Source organism: Sus scrofa, chromosome 1 (genome assembly GCF_054392235.1).
Source record: "Sus scrofa isolate SSC_HxYL_T2T_F1_AM1 chromosome 1, Sscrofa_HxYL_maternal_Yorkshire_Landrace_v2.0, whole genome shotgun sequence".
NCBI classification, from domain to species: domain Eukaryota; kingdom Metazoa; phylum Chordata; class Mammalia; order Artiodactyla; family Suidae; genus Sus; species Sus scrofa.
Genome location: NC_139383.1, coordinates 75,217,079 through 75,240,012, shown reverse-complemented (window position 1 = coordinate 75,240,012; position 22,934 = coordinate 75,217,079). Strand labels below are relative to the sequence as shown.

The 22,934-nt window shown below is 36.6% G+C and overlaps 2 protein-coding genes across 6 annotated transcripts in view; one reads left to right on the top strand and one right to left on the bottom strand.

Moving 5' to 3' along the window:
• Positions 1-9,256, top strand: part of SESN1 (sestrin 1) — a 113,911-nt gene extending 104,655 nt beyond the window's left edge. For all 3 annotated transcript variants that reach the window (XM_021090862.2, XM_021090868.2, XM_021090872.2), the window contains 5 exons: positions 1,820-1,967; positions 3,527-3,639; positions 6,012-6,202; positions 7,423-7,567; positions 8,101-9,256. In XM_021090862.2, coding sequence (XP_020946521.1) covers positions 1,820-1,967; positions 3,527-3,639; positions 6,012-6,202; positions 7,423-7,567; positions 8,101-8,187 — 684 coding nt within the window. In that variant the 3' untranslated portion in view covers positions 8,188-9,256. The remainder of the gene's footprint in view (positions 1-1,819; positions 1,968-3,526; positions 3,640-6,011; positions 6,203-7,422; positions 7,568-8,100) is intronic.
• The window catches only part of ARMC2 (armadillo repeat containing 2), a 156,930-nt gene that overhangs the window by 14,802 nt on the left and 119,194 nt on the right, over positions 1-22,934 (bottom strand). The window contains exon 20 of one of the 3 annotated variants that reach the window (XR_014806695.1): positions 11,008-11,183. The exons of the other annotated variants lie outside the window; for them this stretch is intronic. The gene's annotated coding sequence lies outside the window, so the exon portion shown is untranslated. Of the gene's footprint in view, positions 1-11,007; positions 11,184-22,934 lie in introns of those variants that run through there. 3 annotated transcript variants of the gene reach the window in all.

The window sequence follows — 22,934 nt, the reverse complement described above, 5'->3', positions numbered from 1 at the left end:
AACTCCCTGAGGCTGATCACGACCTTTTCTTCTCTTCTGCACAAAAGAAATGGTCTGTTTTCTTAATTGTTTATCTTTTAGGAAAGTTAATCCGCCTTGATCTGGAAATTTCTCCTTATAAGACACTTCATGGTTAACTTCTTACAAATACATATAAAGTGAATGTAAATTTATTAAAATGCTTTTACCTCTATTCTTTCTCATCTCTGGCTGTTATATTTTCTCATTGTTATTCCTTTGAAACAGATCAGAATGAGTTGAATTTTCTATAAGCAGATTTTAATTCCTGTATGTGATGAGTTAAAATTCCCTCTGCATTCTTTTGCTGTAGTGAAAGACCAAGGGCTTATATTTCCAAAGAGAAATCACAGAAACATTAAAAACTTCTGAATAATTTGCACAGATTTTCTCAGTTATATTATTCCTTTGAAGCAGATTTGGACAGGTTCAATTTATATATTTGACTTTAATGTATATATTTTACTGCTGACAAGTTATCTAACATCTAAATAAAAGTCAAAAACAAGGTTGTAATAAAGTTTAAAAGAAATGTCTCTAAAGAGGTAAAAGGCCTAGTACATTACTTGGCATTTATCAGATGCTAAATAAGAGGTAGTATTTACATATGTTGAGATAAGCACAGGAAGGAAAATAATTATCCCAAGGTTGAACGCTGTGCTCTGCTGACAAGGCCCAAAATCATCAGTTTCACCCTCTACTGAGCTATCTGGATTCATGTTACAGGCCTGCATCTGACCACTTATTTTCAAAGTTTAGAGGTTATGAGATGGCCTGAGGGAGAGTTTATCAGTTGCTAGGATGCTTAGAGTTGGATTGTTGTCCTTTCCCACCTTTGATTAACAAGGCTAAAGAAAAAGCACTGTTCCTAGTTATCCTTCTATTAAATGAAATAGTGAAATAATAGAACTTTTAGAAATTTCTCTAGTAGGGAGTTCCCGTTGTGGCTCAGGGGAAACGAATCTAATATCCATGAGGAAACCGGTTCCATCCCTGGCCTTGCTCAGTGGGTTAAGGCTCCAGCGTTGTCATGAGCTGTGGTGTAGGTCGCAGATGCGGCTCAGATCTGGCGTTGCTGTGGCTGAGGCATAAACCAAAGGCTGCCTCTCCGATTTGACCCCTAGCCTGGGAACCTCCATATGCCATGGATGCATCCCTAAAAAGACCAAAAAAAAAAAAAAAAAAAAAAAAAAACCAAAAAACAAAACAAAAAAAAAACTTCTCTAGTAGATAAGCTCCCTATCCCCAGGTGTTAAGAATTTTTTAGCAATAAATATTTTTAAATTAGGGTATGTACTTTTTTAAAAAAAGACATAATGTGATTGTACACTTAATATAGTATAAACAAACATAACTTTTATATACACTGGAAAACCAAAAAATTCATGTGACTTGCTTTATTGCAATACTTGCTTTATTGCAGTGGTTTGGAATTGAATCCACGTTATATCTGAGGTATGCCTATATATTGACAATATGCCCTGTGTACAGAGTTGATACAAAACCACTTATACTTTGTGTGTCTTATTTGTTTAAATGATTAAGCAAGTAAAAGTTTAACTCTTAAATGTTCAGTTCTGTTTTAAATTGACATATACTATTAAATTTTAATTTTTAAAACTTAGCATTAACAGTAATGACATTACTAATTTTAAAAGGTAAAACAGTAAAATGTGTTCTTAAAATCATTTTTCTCATTTTAAAATTTTGCGTATCTTTATATATAATAGGCCAAGACAATTTTTGATTCATTTGTGTGCATTAAAATTATAAGATCTACTTTCTTGGACTTTCTCTTTAGGTAAGTGATTCCTTCTTTGAGGTCGAAGCCCTCATGGAAAAGATGAAGCAATTACAGGAATGTCGAGATGAAGAAGAGGCGAGTCAGGAAGAGATGGCTTCACGTTTTGAAATAGAAAAAAGAGAGAGCATGTTTGTCTTCTCTTCAGGTAAAAGTAACCATTACATAGTCAATAGAATGTCTCCTGCTTACATAAAAGAACCCAATCTTTTATTTAAGATAATTTACGTAAAAGTTTTAAAACATCAATCCAAGTAGGTCTTTCCTTTTAGAGAGGCCCCTGTATAGGTATTCCTACTTGTAAATCAGGCCACCTAGAAAAGGAAGTTATAGTGAAAATAGCAAGCACTAGAGTAAGAGGACATTTGATTTGGGTTCTAAAATTCAGTGCTGGGAGTTCCCGTCATGGCTCAGTGGTAACAAACCCGACCAGCATCCACGAGGACGCAGGTTCAATCCCTGGCCTCACTCAGTGAGTAAAGGATCCGGCATTGCCGAGGGCTGTGGTGTAGGTCATAGACATGGCTCGGATCCTGCGTTGCTTTGGCTATGGGGTAGGCCAGCAGCTGTAGCTCTGATTCAACCCCTAGCCTGGGAACTAACTTAGGCTGCGGGGGTGCGGCCCTAAAAATACAATGACAACAACAGTAACAACAATTATAATAATAAATTCACTGCTAATAGGCTTTGTGAATGTAATTTTGTGAATGTTAAACAACATTGAGTGCTCCTTTTTTCCTCTTCTTTAAAATGAGGAAATTCTGTTCATGAAGGCCCGAGCTTGCTTCCAGCTTTAAAATTCTATGATTTGTGAAAAGGAGCTACTTACAGGACCACTAACAGCAACCTAAATCCTTTATGTCTGGCCTTTATCAAATGTAGGCTAAAGAATTTAATATGTACACTAGATAATTTAAAAGAAGAAAGTTAATAAAGGGTCTCGAAATGTATTTTGACAGTAATACAGTGAGAGAAAGAGTATATGTTACAAGCAAATTTCTTAATAGCACAGAAAAAATTGATATTAATGGAGGCTGGATGTTAGCTTGAGATGGATGTTAGCTTGAGATGTTAGCTTTTTCCTTGAGAAGTCTTTGAGTCTGTTTACTTGAAACTATAATCTCATTGACTTGTAAACATGAAGATAATCCAGAAAGGTTTAGAGCAGTGCAGGAAACAATGTAAAAAATGACATACAGAAACTCTTTCCTTTATTCATCATTCTAGAATTGTTTCTAGGACCTTTGAGCTGTTAGATTGTTTTATATACTGTATGACTTAATATTCAACCAAAAATAGCAACCAAAAATAGTCTAAGTGCTAAAGTTCCAAGCACAGTTGATTTGTTACTACCATAAAGATTGTTCAAAAGGGTGTTCATATCAAGTTCATATTTTTAAGTAGAACCTTAATATCTAATAAACTGCAGTGGGGACACAGAGGGAGAGAGGATCTATCAAAGAGAGGAGTGAAAAGCATAGAAAAATTCAACCATGAATATTTTTTTATAACAGAGAATCTACTTTTATTATGTTCCATTTACTAGTAAATTATTTCTCTTTACAGTTTTAAGACTTTTAGTTGATATTGGTTACTCAGCATCAGAGAAAGGGTAATCCTATTTTTACTTGTTATAGGTAAAATGAATTTTAGCTAACAACTTGTTTTTGAAAAGCTTTCAATGGCACTTTTTTTTAAATTATTCAGACGATGAAGAAGTTACACCAGCAAGAGATGTATCTCGTCACTTTGAGGATACTAGTTACGGCTATAAGGATTTCTCTAGACATGGAATGCACGTCCCAACATTTCGAGTCCAGGTAAAATGATAACTTCTTGTATGTATGTCATTGGTTAGAACTGTCTCAATCTGACTTCAAATAAGAGCTGTCTGTGGAGTTCCCATTGTGGCTCAGTGGGTTACGAACCTGACTGGTATCCATGAGGATGTGAGTTCGATCCCTGGCTTCACTTGTTGGGTTAAGGATCCAGTGTTGCCATGATCCCTGGCTGGGATCCCATGTTGCTATGGCTACGGTGTAGGCTGACAGCTGCAGCTCCAATTTGACCCCTAGCCTGGGGACTTCCATATGCCGCAGGTGTGGCCCTAAAAAAAAAAAAAAAAAGAAAACGTTGTCTGGATTTGAGAACTAGAAAGCATTGCAGAAAGAAGTAACTTGTATGTACACACAGTTCCCTTAGATATATTTATTATATTGTTAAAATTCATAAATCAGTTGCTCAGAATTTAAAACACATTCACCCATAAAACAAAATTATAATGGTGGTTAAGTTCCCACGTGGTATGCAAAAACTCAGTTAAAGGTCATAATATAAACAATAAATAATAGTTTCATGTGAACCAGCTAGCATTTATAGCATTGTTCTATTGAGCCCCAATATTAAAGTGAGACTATTTCTGGCCTGACATACACCAAGCCTGAGTGACAAGAGAAATGTCCTCATAGCATCTCGAGTATGTGTGTGGGGGTGGAAGGGAAAAGGATGAGAAAATCAGAGTGAAAGATGTGCTTAAATTAGGACTTTTAGGAACAGTATATTTTTGTTTTCTTTTTAATTTAGATGAGTTCTTATAGATACCATAGAAAATAAATCATGACAATTACAATATCCTAATTCCCTTTAAAATATAAACCAAATGTCATCTGAAGCAGTAGGAATTTTTGAGGGTTTCAAATTTAAACCTTCAAGAAGATTCACAAAAATAAATGTTACTTCAGAATTAACACCTATCTCTTAGAGTTAATAAAGTTAGTGAAGTGGAGAGTAGAATTATTATTGGTAGACCTAATTTCTTTAGCTCCCAAATCATTGACTTTGAAATACACAGTTAAATTTCCCCAGTATAATTCAGTATGTATTGAGTCCATGCAAACTTAGGGACCCAGTTGTCCTCCAGGATACCAGGCTCCTTCTCTATTTTCACTTTGACAAGAGAAACTGTGCTAAGTGCTTTGCAGGCATGTCTCAGGAGCAACAATACCCATGCCTTCTAGTTCCAGAATAAAAATGGAGAATCATCAATTCGCAAATATTTATTCTGTGCAACAGTTTGTAAGACTGCTGCCAGTTTATCAGTAGAAACATAACTGTAGTTTAAGTGTATTTCCTCAACAGTCTGTTATGTATTTGAGATAGGTAAACATATAATTCAGATGAGTTGATATTGTGAAGGGCTAGTATTGTTATAATTATTTTACCAGAATTATGAAAATATTTGAGAACTAAGGTTTTTTTGTCTTTGCTCAAGGAACCAAAATATTATTTAAGGAGATGAAAAATAGGCACAAGGAAGAGTTACAGAATATTTTACTTGATAATGAAGTTGTGTCATGAAGTATAATAATTACAATTGAAGAGATCATGTGGGCTGGAAATTTCATAGAGGGAGATTAGGATTTGAGAGATTTGAATGGTTTAAAAGCATGGGCACTGTGAGCAGAGGAGACTGTAGGCAATAATTGAGCCTAGGTTGAGAGAGTGAAGGAAGGGATCATAAAGAAATTGCCTGGGCTGCTGAGAGCTTCAAGCAAAGATTCTTCTAATTAGTGGAAAGTTAGTTCAAAATTGATCAGGTTTGTAGGTTTTGACCACAGTGATGGCATAGTATCAAAGAGCTGTTTTAGGAAAGTAAGTATGGGAGCAGCGTAGAAATGAGGGCCTAGTAAGTTTGTTTGAGATGGAAAGAAAGGAGGCAGGGAGATGTAATGTAGGAAAACTAATTAGGAGACTCAATTAATAGGTCTGAGCATTGAGGGGGGTAGGAGGAAAAAGAATGAATGATGTTTATTTTGAATTAAAAATTTACAGAATTTGAAGACCATTTGAATACCTGAATCAATAGAAAAGGAGAGAGGCCTCACAAGATGGGTCATTTCTGGAGGCTGACAGGGGAGACAGAAAAAGCTGAAAATGGATGGCCACCATGTAAGGGGAAGAGATTCTACTGGTTTTTAAACTTGCTGAGTTACAAAACATAACTTTGGAACGTTGCAGTATAGAAATTGAAACATCAAACTGAAGTGCAAGTGCAGCTGGGAGCTAGGGATATACTAAGAAAGGCAGTAGATTTCAACTGCCAGTAATCTCACCTCACCACACAGCAATAGACATAGAACTATACTTGGCCACATTTTTAATTATTCACATTTGTTCTGTTCTCTGTATTTAGGACTATTGTTGGGAAGACCATGGCTATTCTTTGGTAAATCGTCTTTATCCAGATGTGGGACAGTTGATCGATGAAAAATTTCACATTGCTTACAATCTTACTTATAATACGATGGCAATGCACAAAGATGTTGATACCTCAATGCTCAGACGGGCTATTTGGAACTATATTCACTGCATGTTTGGAATAAGGTTAGTCAGTTTTCTTATGTTTATAAAGAGATATTTTCCTTTAGGCTAAATTATTCAGGTGCACCAGCATATTAATATACTCAAAACTATCCCCTCCCTAATAGCTTGTTTTTATGCTTCTTATACTTCAAAAATTTGATTTTTTGCAGCTTTGTGTTTCCTCTCTCCTAGCTAGGCAAGAGAGAGAGTTAGGGATATTTCACGAGTTAAATAACAGATGCCTCCAGGAAAGATGGGGGCAACCAAGCTGGTCCAAGAATGTAAAGGAAAAGAGGCAAAGTTTATGAACATTTGTGGGATCTTTTCTCTTTGTATCATTTTTTATCTTCTGACACATTCATACTTCTACCTTTGTGGAAGAACTACAGTGTTCTTCTAAAGAGTAGCTACGCTCCCATCAAAAACAAAACTTTCATATCCTGACTGGTATTCAGCTATATTATTATGCTGTATAGGCAAAAATAGCCATTATATATCATCTTCTAATATAGACAAGCTCCATGCTCTAGTACTTTCTGATTATTTTAGCTGTAAAGTCAGACTTCCTCTTGGTATTCATTTTATCAGCAGCCAGAGTATTGACTTTACCCTCCTGAATGGTTGTAGAGCCAGCTTTGTAAGAGCTTTCTCCAGTTTCCACTAAAAATCAAATAGGAGACTTCATTCCCTGGATGTTCTAGAAACTGTCACCAGTGGGACAGAGCAGACACAGGTTCCTGTGACCATCGGGGCTTAAAGCAGAACAGCCTCTCTTATTTCTTCCCTCTGAAACATGCCCTCCCCTTTTTTTCTCATATGACCCCAGAAATTCCTGGAGACATGAGAAAAATAATTCTAATTTTTATTTACACAAGTAGACTATATATCATGTAATAGTACCAATAATAAATATTGTCTGATTAATTTGTTAATTTCAGCAATACTCATTAACTTTGTTCCCAGAATTTGTTCGTCAGTGTGGCTGCTTATTCATGATTGTAAACATACTGTTACTTGGGCACTGGCAATTTTTTGTTCATCTCCCTATATTCTCTTTTTCTTGCCCCTTTTTGCTCATTCATCCACCCCAAATTAAACATTGTGAAGCTGTTATTTTGGAGGATGACTGCCTACACAAAGAGAGAAAAAGAAGACAGCTTTTACAATTGATGTCTACACTTTAATAAGAAATCCGCCTATACATCAGAAATATAATAATTCTCACTTTGGTTTTTTAACAGATATGATGATTATGACTATGGTGAAATTAACCAGCTATTGGATCGTAGTTTTAAAGTTTATATCAAAACTGTTGTTTGCACTCCTGAAAAGGTTACCAAAAGAATGTATGATAGCTTCTGGAGGCAGTTCAAGCACTCTGAGAAGGTACGTACCTACTGTGTTTACTGTGTAACTTAGCAGTGATCTTTATTCTCCTTTACCTAATCTAAAGGCTCTCAAACCCTTTCTATCATCCCAGCCAGCCCAGAGAAGAACATTACAGAACAGCTGTCTTAGGTACCCCTTAGAAGGGAACCTCATTATGGTTTAAATTAGAAGAGTAAAGTCAGCTGGCCTGTTTTCAAAGTGCTCCATGGCTGACACTGCTTAAGAGAAAGAAGACAGTCTTTGAACCATCTTTATAGAAATTATTGAATGATGACTTGGCAGGGGAAGTTGTTATTCTCACAGACCTTCAAGAAGAAGTTGATCAAATATAAACTTAAAACATCTATCCAAAAAAGATCAGGTAGCTTTTGTTTTGAGAAATTGATGTTCTGTTCAACAAACTCAGGACCTTTAAGTTATTCAGTGGCACATTTAAACATACATAAATGTTTGGTGTTCATTAGATGCACTGAAAAACTGGTGGTGAATGCTTATACTCTGTCTTAAATGATGATGTGTTTTATATTCAGGTTCATGTTAATCTGCTTCTTATAGAAGCTAGGATGCAAGCAGAACTCCTTTATGCTCTGAGAGCCATTACCCGCTATATGACCTGATGCCTTTCCTCCGTTAAGGATGGTGGAACGATCAGCAGATAGAATCTACAAGGGGAAGGTACTAAGCCCCAGGACCAATGGTAGATAATTCAGAAATCCATTGTGCCATGATTCCTTTAGTTTCTGCTATTTTACTGTGGAAATACCACTGCTGGCACGAGCAGTGAGTGCTTGGCAGCTTTAAGTTTAGAGCTGTGAAGAAGGGCTGCTGTTCACAGTATTTTGCTTTTTGAGTACAAGATGCTGTATAACTGTTTTAATACAGCAAATAGTAATTCTCCAAATCCTGTTGCTTTTATGTTAAAAATAAGATAACAAGAATTGGAGCATGCAAAGAATGGGACTTGGATAATGATGTAAGCTTTTATACATAAAGAATTTTAGATATTGGTGCTGCTATTCTTGCTGGTGGAATGAATAGAGTGGCTGTTCCAGTTAAGCTATTAGAATAAAAGTGAACACTGCTACTATCTGAGCCTACATACATAATTTGTGTGGTTTCAAATTAAACTTGCATATGTGTTAAATTTTTTGCATCTAAAATTACTCACAGCTCAGCAAAGACCATTTTGATGGTAACAGTTCATTTCTTTCATTGTAGTTGTTTTTTTTTTTAATTCAGTTATTGGATGACATTAAATTACAGTGGCATAATTAAAGATTTTCTTTAAAAAGCAATCTTAAATCACAGTGTGTAAATTATATAAGAAAAGCTAGATATGCTGACACAGACACTGGAGGGCAGCTGTCTTGTGCAGTATTTTTGTTTCCAGCACCGAAGTTATGGGAAGTGTTGCTATAGACTGCTGCGCAGTCCCAGGTGTATTCTGCCCCTCTGCTCCTGCCCACCTCATGGTCCCCACTTCAAAGGTTGTGCAGCTCCTTAAATAATAAAGCTGGAAAATATTTTTAGTCAGATTATCAAATTTGATTTACAAAAATGCTAACTTTTGAAACGCAAACAGGCTTGAAAAAATGTATTAAGTACTTTGTATTCTGGAAGTGTGAATTGCTTTTGAGGTCTGTCAGTATTATTGGTATTTTTCAATAAAGAATAATTTTTCTCCAATTTTATGTGCTGTCTCAGTCTTAAAAAATCATGACATCAGTAGCAGTTCTCAGTTTCTATTGACTTTCATTAGCCATCACACTTAAATAATTTTGTAAACAGATGAGAGACTGCCATTAAATGGCCATCTCTTAAAGTCATTTTGAAAGATACAAATAAAAGTTTTATCTTAGACATGACTGGTATGGTCTCATTTTGGACTGAGATGTTGTAGAGGTCAAAGAGAATTAGTAAGGCTTATTAGAAGCAAAGGCTAATTAGGGAGTGACTACAGTACAAAAAAAATGACACTGTCAGACAACTAGAAATAGCCCTAATCAAAGCTGTTATTAATAACTGTTAAATGTATATTAAGCTCAATTTAGTGCCTACAAATTTCTAGTGTGGGGTGGTAGTGGGGAAGCACAATTTTGAACATAGGTGTTACCTACCTTCACGGATATATACCCAGTGAGAAGATAAGACTATTGCCTTACATATAAAATATATTGAAGATAATAGAGAGATATAAAAGCCCATTTCTAGTCAGCCTACAATAATATACAAATGGTCTTAACCTGTTGAATTTTCATCACACCGTTGCCCTTTTCTGCCTACTGCTAGGTTAGTTCATCATAGCAGTACAGGTGAACCCAACAAGGCAGGCTGCACTGGATATAGTTACATTTTTACTCTTTCTCTTTCTGCTCTTTGTTCTTTGCACTTCCTCTTCAAAATACAAAATTTCTAATAGAAGTTCTAATCAGTAGTAGTAGGATGATCACAGAATAAGATCAACTGAATTCATTATCTTATTCCACCAAAGCTTATAACTACTTAGAAATCACAAGTCAAAAAGTAACTTAGAAATCATGAATAAAATGAAAATTTTAATGAGTAAAAAAGTGTGCTTATACCTAAAGTAATAAAGGCATGCCTGTGATACAGAGTTGATGTTTCAGCAACTTCCATTTAACAGGTGTTTCCTGTTACTCAATGTTTTTTCAAAACTAAACACACAGGTTTTCTAATGTTACTATAATCTTTAATAGTTTCCAAAATAACTGGAGAGGGTAAAATAGAATACTCCATGGGCTATCAATCTTTTGAGTTTTTGGTAAAAATTGGGGAACTTTTTTATTAGGCCAAACTTAATTCAGTACTTCTTACTATAAGAATGAAATTATACTATAAACACCTATTGACCACAGTTATTTAAGTTTAATTTCACATAAATAGTGGTGATATTTTTAAGTTAAAATTCATTTTTTACTCCAATGGTTTAGCTATTTCAAATTATTTTGATAACAGACCATTTGTAGACAAATAAAACTTGTTGGATAACCATGTTTTCCATCATTAAGGTACTCTAAAAATGTGTTACATATTTGTTCTCGTGAATATCAAGGGGAAAGCAAAAAAGGTGGATAGGGAGTGACATCACCAATGAAGCTCTGGGTCCTTGTTCCCCAAGGAGACACTGAACTAACAATCCAAGGACCAAAACACCTTTGTGAAAACTTGAGAAACGACGTGGGAAACTACAGCTCAGGCAAACGTGAAACCAGGAGGAGTCTGTGCACCAAAAGGTGTAGGAAAAGTTGGAGCATTTTGCTCATCCTAGCCCTTCCCTCTACCTGCAGGACATGGCACAATTAAGAGAGAACTTCCAATTCCTGGCTCCTCCTTTGAGACAGAAATGAAAAAGGTGAAGTTGTATGCAATATTCTGGTTTGGATGGGGGCTGTTTGAGGGACTAACTTCTGTCTCACCTGATTTGGAGCACTAGTGGGAGAGGCGGCATGGCTTGCATGTTGGTTAGAGACCACTGAAAACAGGAGTACAGAGGTTGTTAGAGCAGCAGGGAGTCTACAGTTCCACAGGCAGGTTCAGGGGATCCAAGAGAGTACAGACAGGAATACAGTAGAAATTGAAACAGGAAAAGCTCCTGAGAAGAAATAAATTAGGACAGAATAAAAGCATATACACATGTCCAAAGAAGATACATTCCTAGGTATGGTAGCTAGTTTTCAAATGCCCAAATCTGAAAGAAGTTTACAAATCATATAAAGAAATAGGAGAACATAGCAAGATCTAAGAAATACCCGGAAACAAACCCTAAAGCAGTGAAGATCTCTGAATTACCTGACAATTTTAAACAACTGCCTTAAAATGAAGAAAAGTGAGGAGTGCCTAAGAAGTGGGGAGGGGGCAGAGCTATAAGGAATGGAGTATTTGTATGTAAATCAAGTTGTTATTAGCTTTAAAGAGATTGTTATTAAATTAACATTTTTTAAACATAATCCCCATGATAACCATAAAGAAAATCTCTCTAGAGTTTACACGAAAGGAGGAGATCAAAGCATATCAATACAAAAAGGAAAAAAAAAAAGTCAAACACAAAAGAGGAAGAGGGGAAATGAAGGATAAAAACTACAAAACTTTTAGGAAAGAATGAAAAATTGCAATAGTAATTACATCAAATGTAAATGGATTTAAATTCCTAATCAAAAGACAGATTGACTAAATGGATAAAATTTAGAAAGAGGATCCAACTATATGCTATCTATAAGAGACACATACAGGCTGAAAGTGAAAGGGTGCAAAAAGGTACTCCATGCAAATGGTAACCAAAAGAGAGCACGGATGGCTATACTAATATGAGACAGAAGGGTCAATTCATTAGGGAGCTATGACAACTGTATAGTCACCAAATAATAGAGCTCTTAAATATATGAAGCAAGTGTTAACAGAACTAGAAGAGAGAAATAAGTAGCAACACAATAACAGTAGGAGATTCAACACCCATTTTCAAAAGTGAATAGAACCAAGAGAAGATAAATAAAGAAACAGAGAACTGAAACAAAACTATAGACTAGTTGGATCTATCAGATACAAAACACTTCAACAGTAGAATACACATTCCTCTCAAGTGCACAGGGAACATTCTTGAGGATTGACCACATGTTAAGCCACAAAACAAGACTTAAAATTTAAAAGCCTGAAATCATACAAAGTATCTTTTCCAACAATAATGGAATGAAACTAGAAATCAATAGCGGAAAGAAAAACTGGAAAGCACACATGTACATAGAAACTAAACTGCACATTCTGAAACAACCAGTAGAAAGAAATCACAAATGGAATTAGAAAATATCCTGAGACAAGAGAAAAACACAACACATGGAGTTCCCGTCGTGGCTCAGTGGTTAACGAATCCGACTAGGAACCATGAGGTTGCAGGTTCCATCCCTGCGCTTACTCAGTGGGTTAAGGATCCAGCGTTGCCATGAGCTGGGGTGTAGGTTGCAGACGTGGCTCGGATCCTGCGTTGCTGTGGCTCTGGCGTAGGCTGGTGGCTACAGCTCCGATTGGACCCCTAGCCTGGGAACCTCCATATGCTACAGGAGCAGCCCAAGAAATGGCAAAAAGACAAAAAAAAAAAACACCAAAACTTATGGATCCAGTGGTAAGAGGGAAGTTTAGACCTATAAAAACTTACATTAAAAAAAAAGATCTTAAATCAACAATCTAACTTCATACTTCAAGGAACTAAGCAAAGAACAATCCAAACTCAGGGCTACCAGAAGGAAGAAAACTAAGATTAGAGCACAGATAAATAAAACAGACAATAGAAAACAATAGAAACAAATCAACACAACTAAGAGTTGTTTGAAATGAGCAAAATTGACAAAACTTAAACTAAATTAAGAATAAAAAGAAGAATGAAACATGTAAAATAAAAAATGGGACATTAATGACCAATGTAACAAAAAAGGATAGAAAATATTATGGATAGCTGAATACCAACAAACTGGATAACTTAGAAATACACAACCTACCAAGACAGAATCATGAAGAAATAGAAAATGTGAATAGACATAACAAGAAAGGAGACTGAATCAGTATTCAAAAAAATCTTAACAAAGCCCAGGACCAAATGGTTTCACTGGAGAATTATACGAAACATTCAGAGAAGAATCAACACCAAACTTATCAGACAAAATAGACTTAAAAATAGACTATTACAAATGACAAAAGAATGACAATACATAATAATCATGGAATCAACTAGATAAAGACATAAGAACTGAAAATATATGTGCACCCAACATAAGACCACCTCAAAATATAAGGCAAATGCTAACCACCATGAAAAGAAGTCGACAGTAATATAATAATGGTCGGTGACTTTAATACCCTACTTACAGCAATGGACAGATCATCCAGACAGAAAATCAAGTTCCAATGATGCATTAGACCAGATGGACTTAACAGATATTTATAGAACATTCCACCTGAAAGCAGCAGAATAAACATTCTTCTCAAGCACACATGGAACATTCTCTAGGACGGATCACATTCCGGGCCACAAATCAAGCCTCGGTAAATTTAAGGAAATTGAAATCATATCAAACATCTTTTCTAAATACAAAGCTATAAGACTAGAAATCAAAGACAAGGGAAAAAACTGCAAAAAGCACAACCACATGAAGACTAAACAATATGCTACTAAACAACCAATAGATTACTGAAGAAATCAAAGAGGAAATTAAAAAATACATAGAGAAAAATGACAAGGAAGATCCAAAATCTGTGGAATGCAGCAAAAGCAGTTCTAAGAGGGAAATTTAGAGTAATACAAGCCTACCTCAGGAAATGGGAAGAATCTCAAACAACCTAACCTTACACCTAAAGCAACTAGAGAAAGAAGGACAAAAAAACCCCAAAGTGAGTCAAAGGAAAGAAATCATAAAGATCAGAGCAGAAATAAATGAAATAGAAATGAAGAAAACAACAGAAAATATCAATGAAACAACAAGCTGGTTCCTAGAAACTGTCAACAAAATTGATAAACCCTTAGCCAGAGGGAAGGGAGAGGGCTCAAATCATTAAAATTAGAAATGAAAAAGAAGTTACAGTGGACATCACAGAAATACAAAGGATCATAAGAGATTACTACAAGCAACTGTATAACAATAAAATGAAAAAACCTTGGACAAATTCTTTGAAAGGTACAACCTCCCAAGACTGACGCAGGAAAAAATAGAAAAGATGAACATACCAGTCACAAGTACTGAAAGTGAAACCATGATTGAAAAACTTCCAACAAATAAAACTCCAGGACCAGATGGCTTCACAGGTGAATTCTATCAAATATTTAGAGAAGACTGAACATCTATCCTTCTGAAACACTTCCAAAAACTGCAAAGGAACACTCCCAAACTCATTCTGTGAGGTCACCATCACCCCAATACCAAAACCAGACAAAGATACCAGAAAAAATTACAGGCCAATATCACTGATAAATATAGATGCAAAAATCCTCAAAAAATACTAGCAAACTGAATCCAACAATACATTAAAAGGATTGTACATCATGCCCAAATCAATCAATGTGATACACCACATAAGCAAACGACTCAGTGGGTTAAGGATCACGCATTGCCATGAGCTGTGGTATAAATCACAGATGCAGCTCAGATTCCACGTTGCTGTTGCTGTGGCATTGGCAGCTACAGCTCTGATTTGGCCCCTAGCCTGAGAACCTCCATATGCCATAGGTGCAGCCCTAAAAAGACAGAAGACCCCCCAAAAAAATTACTGATGGTATTTTTCATAGAACTGGAACAAAAAAAAATTTTAATTTGTACAGAAACACTAAGACCCCAAATAGCCAAAGCAATCCTTAGAAAGAAAAATGGAGCTGGAATAATCAAGTTCACTGACTTTAGACTCTACTACAAAGCTAAAGTCATCAAAACAGTGTGGTATTGGCACATTAAAAAAACAGAAATGTAGATCAATGGAACAAGATAGAAAGCCCTAGAAATAAACCCAAGCACCTATGGTCAACTAAACCAAAACAAAGGAGGCAAGAATATATACTTGGGAAAAGAAAGCCTCTTCAATAATTGGTTCTGGGAAAAATGGACAGCTACATGTAAAAGAATGAAATTAGAATACTTAACACTTTTGGGAGAAGGATCAAGATGGCAGAGGAGTAATACATGGTGTTCACCTTCTCCCACAAACACATAAAAAAAAAAACAAAAACCCATCTACATGTAGAACGATTTGCACAGAACATCTACTGAATGCTGGCAGAAGACCTTAAAGGTCCAAAAAGGGCTAGAAACCCTCCACATAACTGGATAGAACAAAAAGGGGAAAAAAAACAAAAACAAAAAACACAGAGAGAAAAGGAATCAGGATGGAACTAGCACTCCTGAGAGGGAGCTGTGAAAGAGGAAAGGAACCCACACCATGGGAAGCCACCTACCTGAAGGGGAGATCAGCCAAGACAGAGAGACCATGAAGTTGTGGAGAAAAGCCCAGCAGCTAGACTGAGGAGAGTAAAACGGAGTGAGAGCTGCACAGACCATCTGCACCACTGCCCCAGACACCACAGCCTGAAATGCTTGGGCAGAGGTTACACACTGAGACTCAGGCTCTGGAGGTCAGTTCCTGGGAGAGGACTAGTGTTGGCTGTGTGGAGACAACCCAAGGGGCTAGGGAGTGGTGCCCCACAGGATGGGGAGCTGAGTGCCACAGCCAAATGAACCTGGGAGGAGGTCTGAGTCCTCAGGAGAAGCAAGGCACCATTGCTGGGGAGGGCAAGAAGAGGAGGGGAGACTGTCATATGAATATCTTTCCCTGCATATGCATGGACTCTCAGAGGGTGGGGCACCTCTGGTGCAGGCTATGGGTGATGTGTGCCACTTGCACCAGCTGTGGGTGACAGGGCACCTTCTTGTGAGGGCTAAGGGCAGCAGGAGGCTGTGTGTGACATGGAGCCTCCTATGTGGTATACAGGGCAAACCACACCAGTTATCTCAGACACCAGAGGTGGGTGTGGCCCACCACCACTAGGGGTTTGTGAACAGGCACCACCAATAGCCCAAGGCACCTCAGAGGTCAGCAAAGAAGAGGACACTGCAACTGAGCACCACTTGTTGTTGCTGCACTCCACAGGGAACACACCCGCCCTGTTGCTGCCACTGCCAGACACACTGGGCACCACCTATACCTGCCTGATTACTGTCACTTCCCAGTGCCCTGCAACTAGGAGCAGCCTGTGCCACCTTCCCATGGGTCCTTGCCACTGTCAAGGGCCCAGCAACCAGGCATTAACTACTAGTCCTGCCCATTGCCTCCATCTCCCTGGAAGCATGCACAGCACCCTAAAAATAAAAAGCTCTCACAAAATACCCAGGAGTGCTCATGCAAATAAATAGCCCTCCAAGACTGCCAGTAGCTGTTTTCCCTAAACTCACAGAATAAGGAAAATATAAGCAAAATGAAGAAGCTCAGGAACCATTCCCAGTTTAAACAACAGGGGAATTCACCTGAAAAAGCAAACAATGAAACAGACTTCTGCATTCTAATGACAATGAGTTCAAAAAGGAGATAGTGAAAATACTAAAGGAATTAAGAGTGAATATGAAGGAATTAAGACTGGATATGAACAGTAATGCAGGTTACTTTAGAAAGGAAATAGAAACTATAAGGAAGAGCCAAGAAAAATTATAAAATTCATTTGCAGAGACACAAGCTGAGTTAAAAGCACTGAAGAGCAGAATGAATAATGCAGAGGAATGAAATTAGTGACTTGGAAAACAGAATAATGGAAATTACCCAATCAGGACAGCAGACAGAAAACCAAATGAAAAAACATGAAAGCAATTATCAGAGATCTATAGGATGATATAAAGTGGGCCAATCTATGCATAATAAGGATTCCAGAAGGAGAAGAAAAAGAAAAGGGGGATTGAAAGTATATTTGAAGAAATTATGGCTGAAAACTTCCTAAATCTAAAGCAAATGATGTCAAAATACAGGAAGCACAGAGGGCCCCAAACAAGTTGAACCCAAACAGGCCCACACTAAGACATTATTATAATAAAAATGGCAAAAGTTAAAGAGAAGATTCTAAAGGCAGCAAGAGAAAAACAAAGTATTACTTATAAGGGAACCCCATAAGGCTATCAGCTGATTCTCTACAAAAACACTACAGGCCAGAAGAGAGTGGCAAGATATATTCAAAGTTCTAAAAGGGAGAATTTGTAACCTAGAATACTCTACCCAGAAGAATATCATTTAAAATAAAAGGAGAAATAAAGATTTTCTCCAACAAACAAAAATTAAAGGCGTACAGCAATAATAAAAGAAATACTGAAAGGGTTCCTCTAAATATATTTTAAAAAGCTAAGAAGAAATAGGATGGAGGAGGAGTTCCCATCGTGGCACAGTGGTTAACGAATCCCACTAGGAACCATAAGGTTGTGGGTTCGATCCCTGGCCTTGCTCAGTGGGCTAAGGATCCGGTGTTGCCGTGAGCTGTGGTGTAGGTTGCAGACATGGCTGGGATCCCGTGTTGCTCTGGCTCTGGTGTAGGCCAGTGGCTACAGCTCCAATTCGACCCCTAGCCTGGGAACCTCCTCATGCCATGGTAGCGGGCCTAGAAAAGGCAAAGAAACAAAAAAGAAAAAGAAAAAAAAAAAGTAATAGGATGGAGGAAATCACAATTGGAAAACAATCACTCAAATAAGCCAGTATACAGATCTAAAGGCCGGGGGAGGGGGGGGGAACCTATTGTAAAAGTGATGATAAACACAAGAAACAACAAAAGAACAAACATGAAAATGTTAAAAAAGGACTTCAAAATCATAAAATATGGGGAAGGAAAGTAAGAAAAATCTAGACTCTTTTTTAGAATGTGTTTGAGCCTATATGACTATCAGGCTAAAGCAAGCAGATATCGGAAGGGGTTAACATACTTGAAAAACATGGCAACCACAAATCAAAACCAAACAGTACATTCACAAAAACTGAAAAGAGGAGGACACAAGCATAAAATAAAAGGAAATCATCAAATCCAAAAAAAAAAAAAAAAGGAACAAAGGAGAAACATAAAATCAACTGGAAAATAAGGTTTAAAATAGCAATAAATACATATTTATCAATAATTACCCTAAATGTCAATGGAATGAATACTCGAATCAAAAGACACAGAATGGCAGACTGGATAAAAAAGTAAGAGCCTACAATATGCTGCCTGCAAGAGAATCACCTTAGGGCAAAGGACACATATAAATTGAAAGTGAGAGGATGGAAAAAGATATTTCATGTGAATGGAAAAGACAGAAAAGCAGGAGTTGCAATATTCATATCAGACAAGGCCATAAAGAAAGACAAAGAAGGACACTAATGTAATGATAAAAGGATCCATTCAAGAAGAAGATATTAGGAGTTCCCTGAGGTGGTGCAGCAGAAATGAATCCAACTAGTATCCATGAGGATGAACATTTGATCCCTGACCTCACTCAGTGGGTTAAGTATCCAGAGTTGCTGTGAGCTGTGGTGCAGGTTGGATCCTATGTTACTGTGTCTGTGGCACAGGCCATCAGCTGCAGCTCTGATCAACCCCTAGCCTAGAAATTTCCATATGCCATTGGTGCAGCCCTAAAAAGAAAAGGATATTATACTCGTCAATATACACGCCCCTAATATAGGAGCACCCAGATACATGAAACAAATACTAATAGACATAAAAGGAGAAATTTATGGAATATAATAATAGCAGGAGACTTTAACACCCCAATCACATCAATGGACAGATCCTCTAGACAGAAAATCAATAAGGCAACAGAGATCCTAAATGGCACAATAGAAAGTTAGACTTAATTGACATTATTAGGACATTACATCCAAAAAAATCAGAACATACATTCTTTTCAAGTGTACATGGAACATTCTCAAGGACTGACCACATACTGGGGCACAAGACTAACCTCAACAAATTTAAGAGTACAGAAATTATTTCAAATATTTTCTCTGTCCACAATGGTATGAAACTAGAAATCAACCACAGGAAAAGAAATGAGAAAAAAATGACTTAAAAAAAAAGCAAAGAAAAAAACTGACTATATGTAGATTGAACAACATGCTACTAAAAAACCAGTGGTTCAATGAGGAAATCAAAAGGGAAATTAAAAAATACCTCAAGACAAATGATAATGAAAACAATCATTCAAAAATCTATGGGATGCCGCAATACAGGCCTTCCTCATAAAAGAAGAAAAATCTCAAATTGACAACTTAACCCACAGCTGAAAGAATTAGAAGAAGAACAAACAGAACCTAAAGTCACCAGAAGGAAGGAAATCATAAAGATCAGAGAGGGTAGAGATTCAAAAAACAATAGAAAAAAAAATCAATAAAACCATGAGCTGGTTCTTTGAAAGGGTAAACAAAATTGACAAACCTCTGGCCAGACTGACCAAGAGGAGAAAAATAACTCAAATAAGCAAAATTAGAAATGAAAAAGGAGAAATTTCAATGGATACTGCAGAAATACAAAAAAACCATAAGAGAGTACTATGAACAATTATATGCCAACAAATCTGACAACCTAGAAGAAACGGACAACTTTCTATAGACTTGCACCCTGCCAAAACTGAATCAAGAAGAAATAGATCAACTGAACAGACTGATCACTAGAAATGAAATTGAGTATGTAATAAAAGCACTCCCCACAAACAAAAGTCCAGAACCAGATGGCTTTATAGGTGAATTCTACCAAACATACAAAGAACTTATACACATCCTTCTTAAATGTTTCCAAAAGGTTGAAGAAGGAACACTCCTAGAGATATTCGATGAAGCCACCATCACCCTAATATCAAAACCAAAGATACTACCAAAAAAAAGAAAATGATAGGCCAATATCTTTGATGAATATAGGTGCAAAAATTCTCAAAAAAATTTTAGCCAACTGAATCCAACAATATATAAAAAAGATCATAAACCATGACCAAGTGGGATTCATCCCAAGTTCACAAGGATGGCTCAACATATGCAAATCAATGTCATACACCACATTAACAAAAGAAAAGTCAAAAACCACATGATCATCTCGATGCAGAAAAACCATTTGACAAAATCCAACTTTTATTCATGATAAAAACTCTTACCAAAGTGGGTATAGAAGGAACATATACCTTAACATAATAAAAGCCACTTATGGCAAACCCACAGCCAATATAATACTCAATGGAGAAAAGCTGAAAGCCTTCCCACTAAAATCTGGAACAAGACAATGATGCCCACACTCACTACTTTTATTCAACATAGTATTGGAAGTCCTAGACACAGCAATCCAACAAGCAATACTCCAATAGAAAATAAAAATATAAAAAGTTTTAAAAGACAATATATGAAAAGCCCGTGGCTAAGAGCTTACTCTCTGAAAGGCTAAAGCTTTTCCTCTAAAATCAGGAACAAGACAAGGATGCCTATTCTTACCACTCATAGTAACAGAAATTCTAGCCAGAGAAATTAGGCAAAAGAAATGCAAAATTATCTGTTTGCAAATGACATGATATTGAATGTAGAAAATCTTAAAGATTCCACACCAAAAAAGGAATGAAGAAAGGAAAGAAGGAAGGAAGGAAAGAAGGGGGAGAAGGAGGGAAGGAGGGAGGGAGGAAGAAAAAGCCTACTGGAAATAAAATTCAACAAAGTTGCAAGATATGAAATCAACATACACTCTCATTCCCTCAGTTGCATTTTTATACACTAGCAATAAACAATCTAAGAAGGCAACTAAGGCAATAATTCCATTTATAATAGCATAAATAAAAATAATACTTAGAAGTAAATTTAATCAAAGGAGTTGAAAGACTTGACACTGAAAACTACAAAACATAACAAAATTAAAGACACAAATATATGGAAAAACATCCTTTGTTCATGGATTGGAAGACTTCATATTGTTAAAATGTCAATACTATCTAAAGCAATCTACAAGTTCAATGAAATCTCTAAACCATGCCATTTTTTTGCAGAAATAGAAAACTCTATCCAAAAATTCACATGGAGTCTCAAACAACCCCAAATAGCCAAAACAAGCTTGAAAAAGAACAAAGTTAGATGTCTCACATATCCTGATTTCAAAATATTTTCCAAAGCTAGAGTAGTCAAAACAGTATGGTACTTACATAAAGTACCATATAGAGTTTTATATAGACCAATAAAATCAAACAAAACACCCAGAAACCCTCATGTTCATGGTCAAATGATCTTTAACAAGGGTGTCAGGACCATTCTATGAGGAAGGGACTATCTTTTCAAAAAGGAGTGCTGGGAAAACTGGATATCCCTACATGCAAATGAATGAAGTTAGACCTTTATCTTGCAACCACATACAAAAATTAACTAAAATGGATTAAAGGCCTAAATAGAAGAACTAAAACTATAAACTTCCTAGAAGAAAACACAAGGGCAAAGCTTCAGAACACTGGATTTGGCAGTGACTTATTGGACACGACACCAAAAGCAAAGGCAAAAGAAAAAACGGACAAATAGAACTATATCAAACTTGAAAATTTATGTACATCAAAGGGTACAATCACCAGTAAAAAGGCAACCTACGGAACGGGAGAAAAATCATGTATCCTATAAAGGCTCAATATCCAGAATATATAAATATAGGTAACTCCTTTAAATCAACAACCACCAGCACAAAAAAAGAGAGAGAGAAAGAAAGAATGAAGGAAGGAAGGAAGGAAGGAGAAAGAAAGAAAGAAAGGAAGGAAGGAAGGGAAGGAAAGGAAAGGAAAGGAAGAAGGAAAGGAAGGAAAGAAAGAAAGAAAGGAGGGAGGAAGGAAAGAGGGAGAGAAGGAGGGAGGGAGGGAGCCAGCCAAGTATCCTGATTTAAAAATTGGCAAAGGACTTGAATAGACATTTTGCCAAGGAGGATATATAAATGGCTAACAAACATATGAAAAGACCCCTCGTCATCACTAATTATTAGAGAATTGCAAATCAAAATCACAACAAGGTATCATTTCATAGTATTGACATTAAAAACACACAACAGAAAATAACAACTGCTGGGGAAGATGTAAAGAAATGGGAACACTTGTGCACTGTTGATGATGTGAAATGGTGCACTCTCTGTGGAAAACAGCATAGAAATTCCTCAAGAAATTAAAAATAGAACTGCTATATGATCCAGTAATTCCATTTCTAGGTATACATTCAAAGGAATTGAAAGCAGGATCTCGGAGAGCTACTTACACACCCATGTTCATAGTAGCATTATTCACAATAACCATGAGGTAGAAGAAACCCAAGTCCTTTGATAGATGAACTGAATAAACAAAATATGGTATAAACACACAAGGAGTATTATTCAGCCTTAAAAAGGCAAGAAATCCCATCACATGCTACATGGATGAACTTTGAGGACATTGTGCTAAGTGAAATAAACCAGTCACAAAAAGACAAATACTGTATGAGGTATTTAGACAAGTCAAAACAAGTTCATGGAAATACAGCAGAATGGTGGTTGCTAGCAGCTGGGGAGAGGAGGAAACAGGGCTGTTTAATAGAGAGCTCCAGTTTTGCAAGATGGAAAAGTTCCAGGGAACCATTGCAGAACAATTTGAATAGAGTCAACACCACTGAACTGTACATTTAAAAATAGTTAAGACAGTAAATTTTATGTGTTTTTCACTGCAATTTTTTTTTTTTAAAGGCAGGTAGATGGTTCCAGATGGTCCAGCTTGCACATGTGTCTGAGGAGGAGGGGTTTAATGGGGTGGGGTATAATGGCATTCCTCATGAGTTTATATTAGCTATAAATACTGAGGGGGATGTTTTGGGGGAAAGAATTTTTTATTTTTCATTAGAA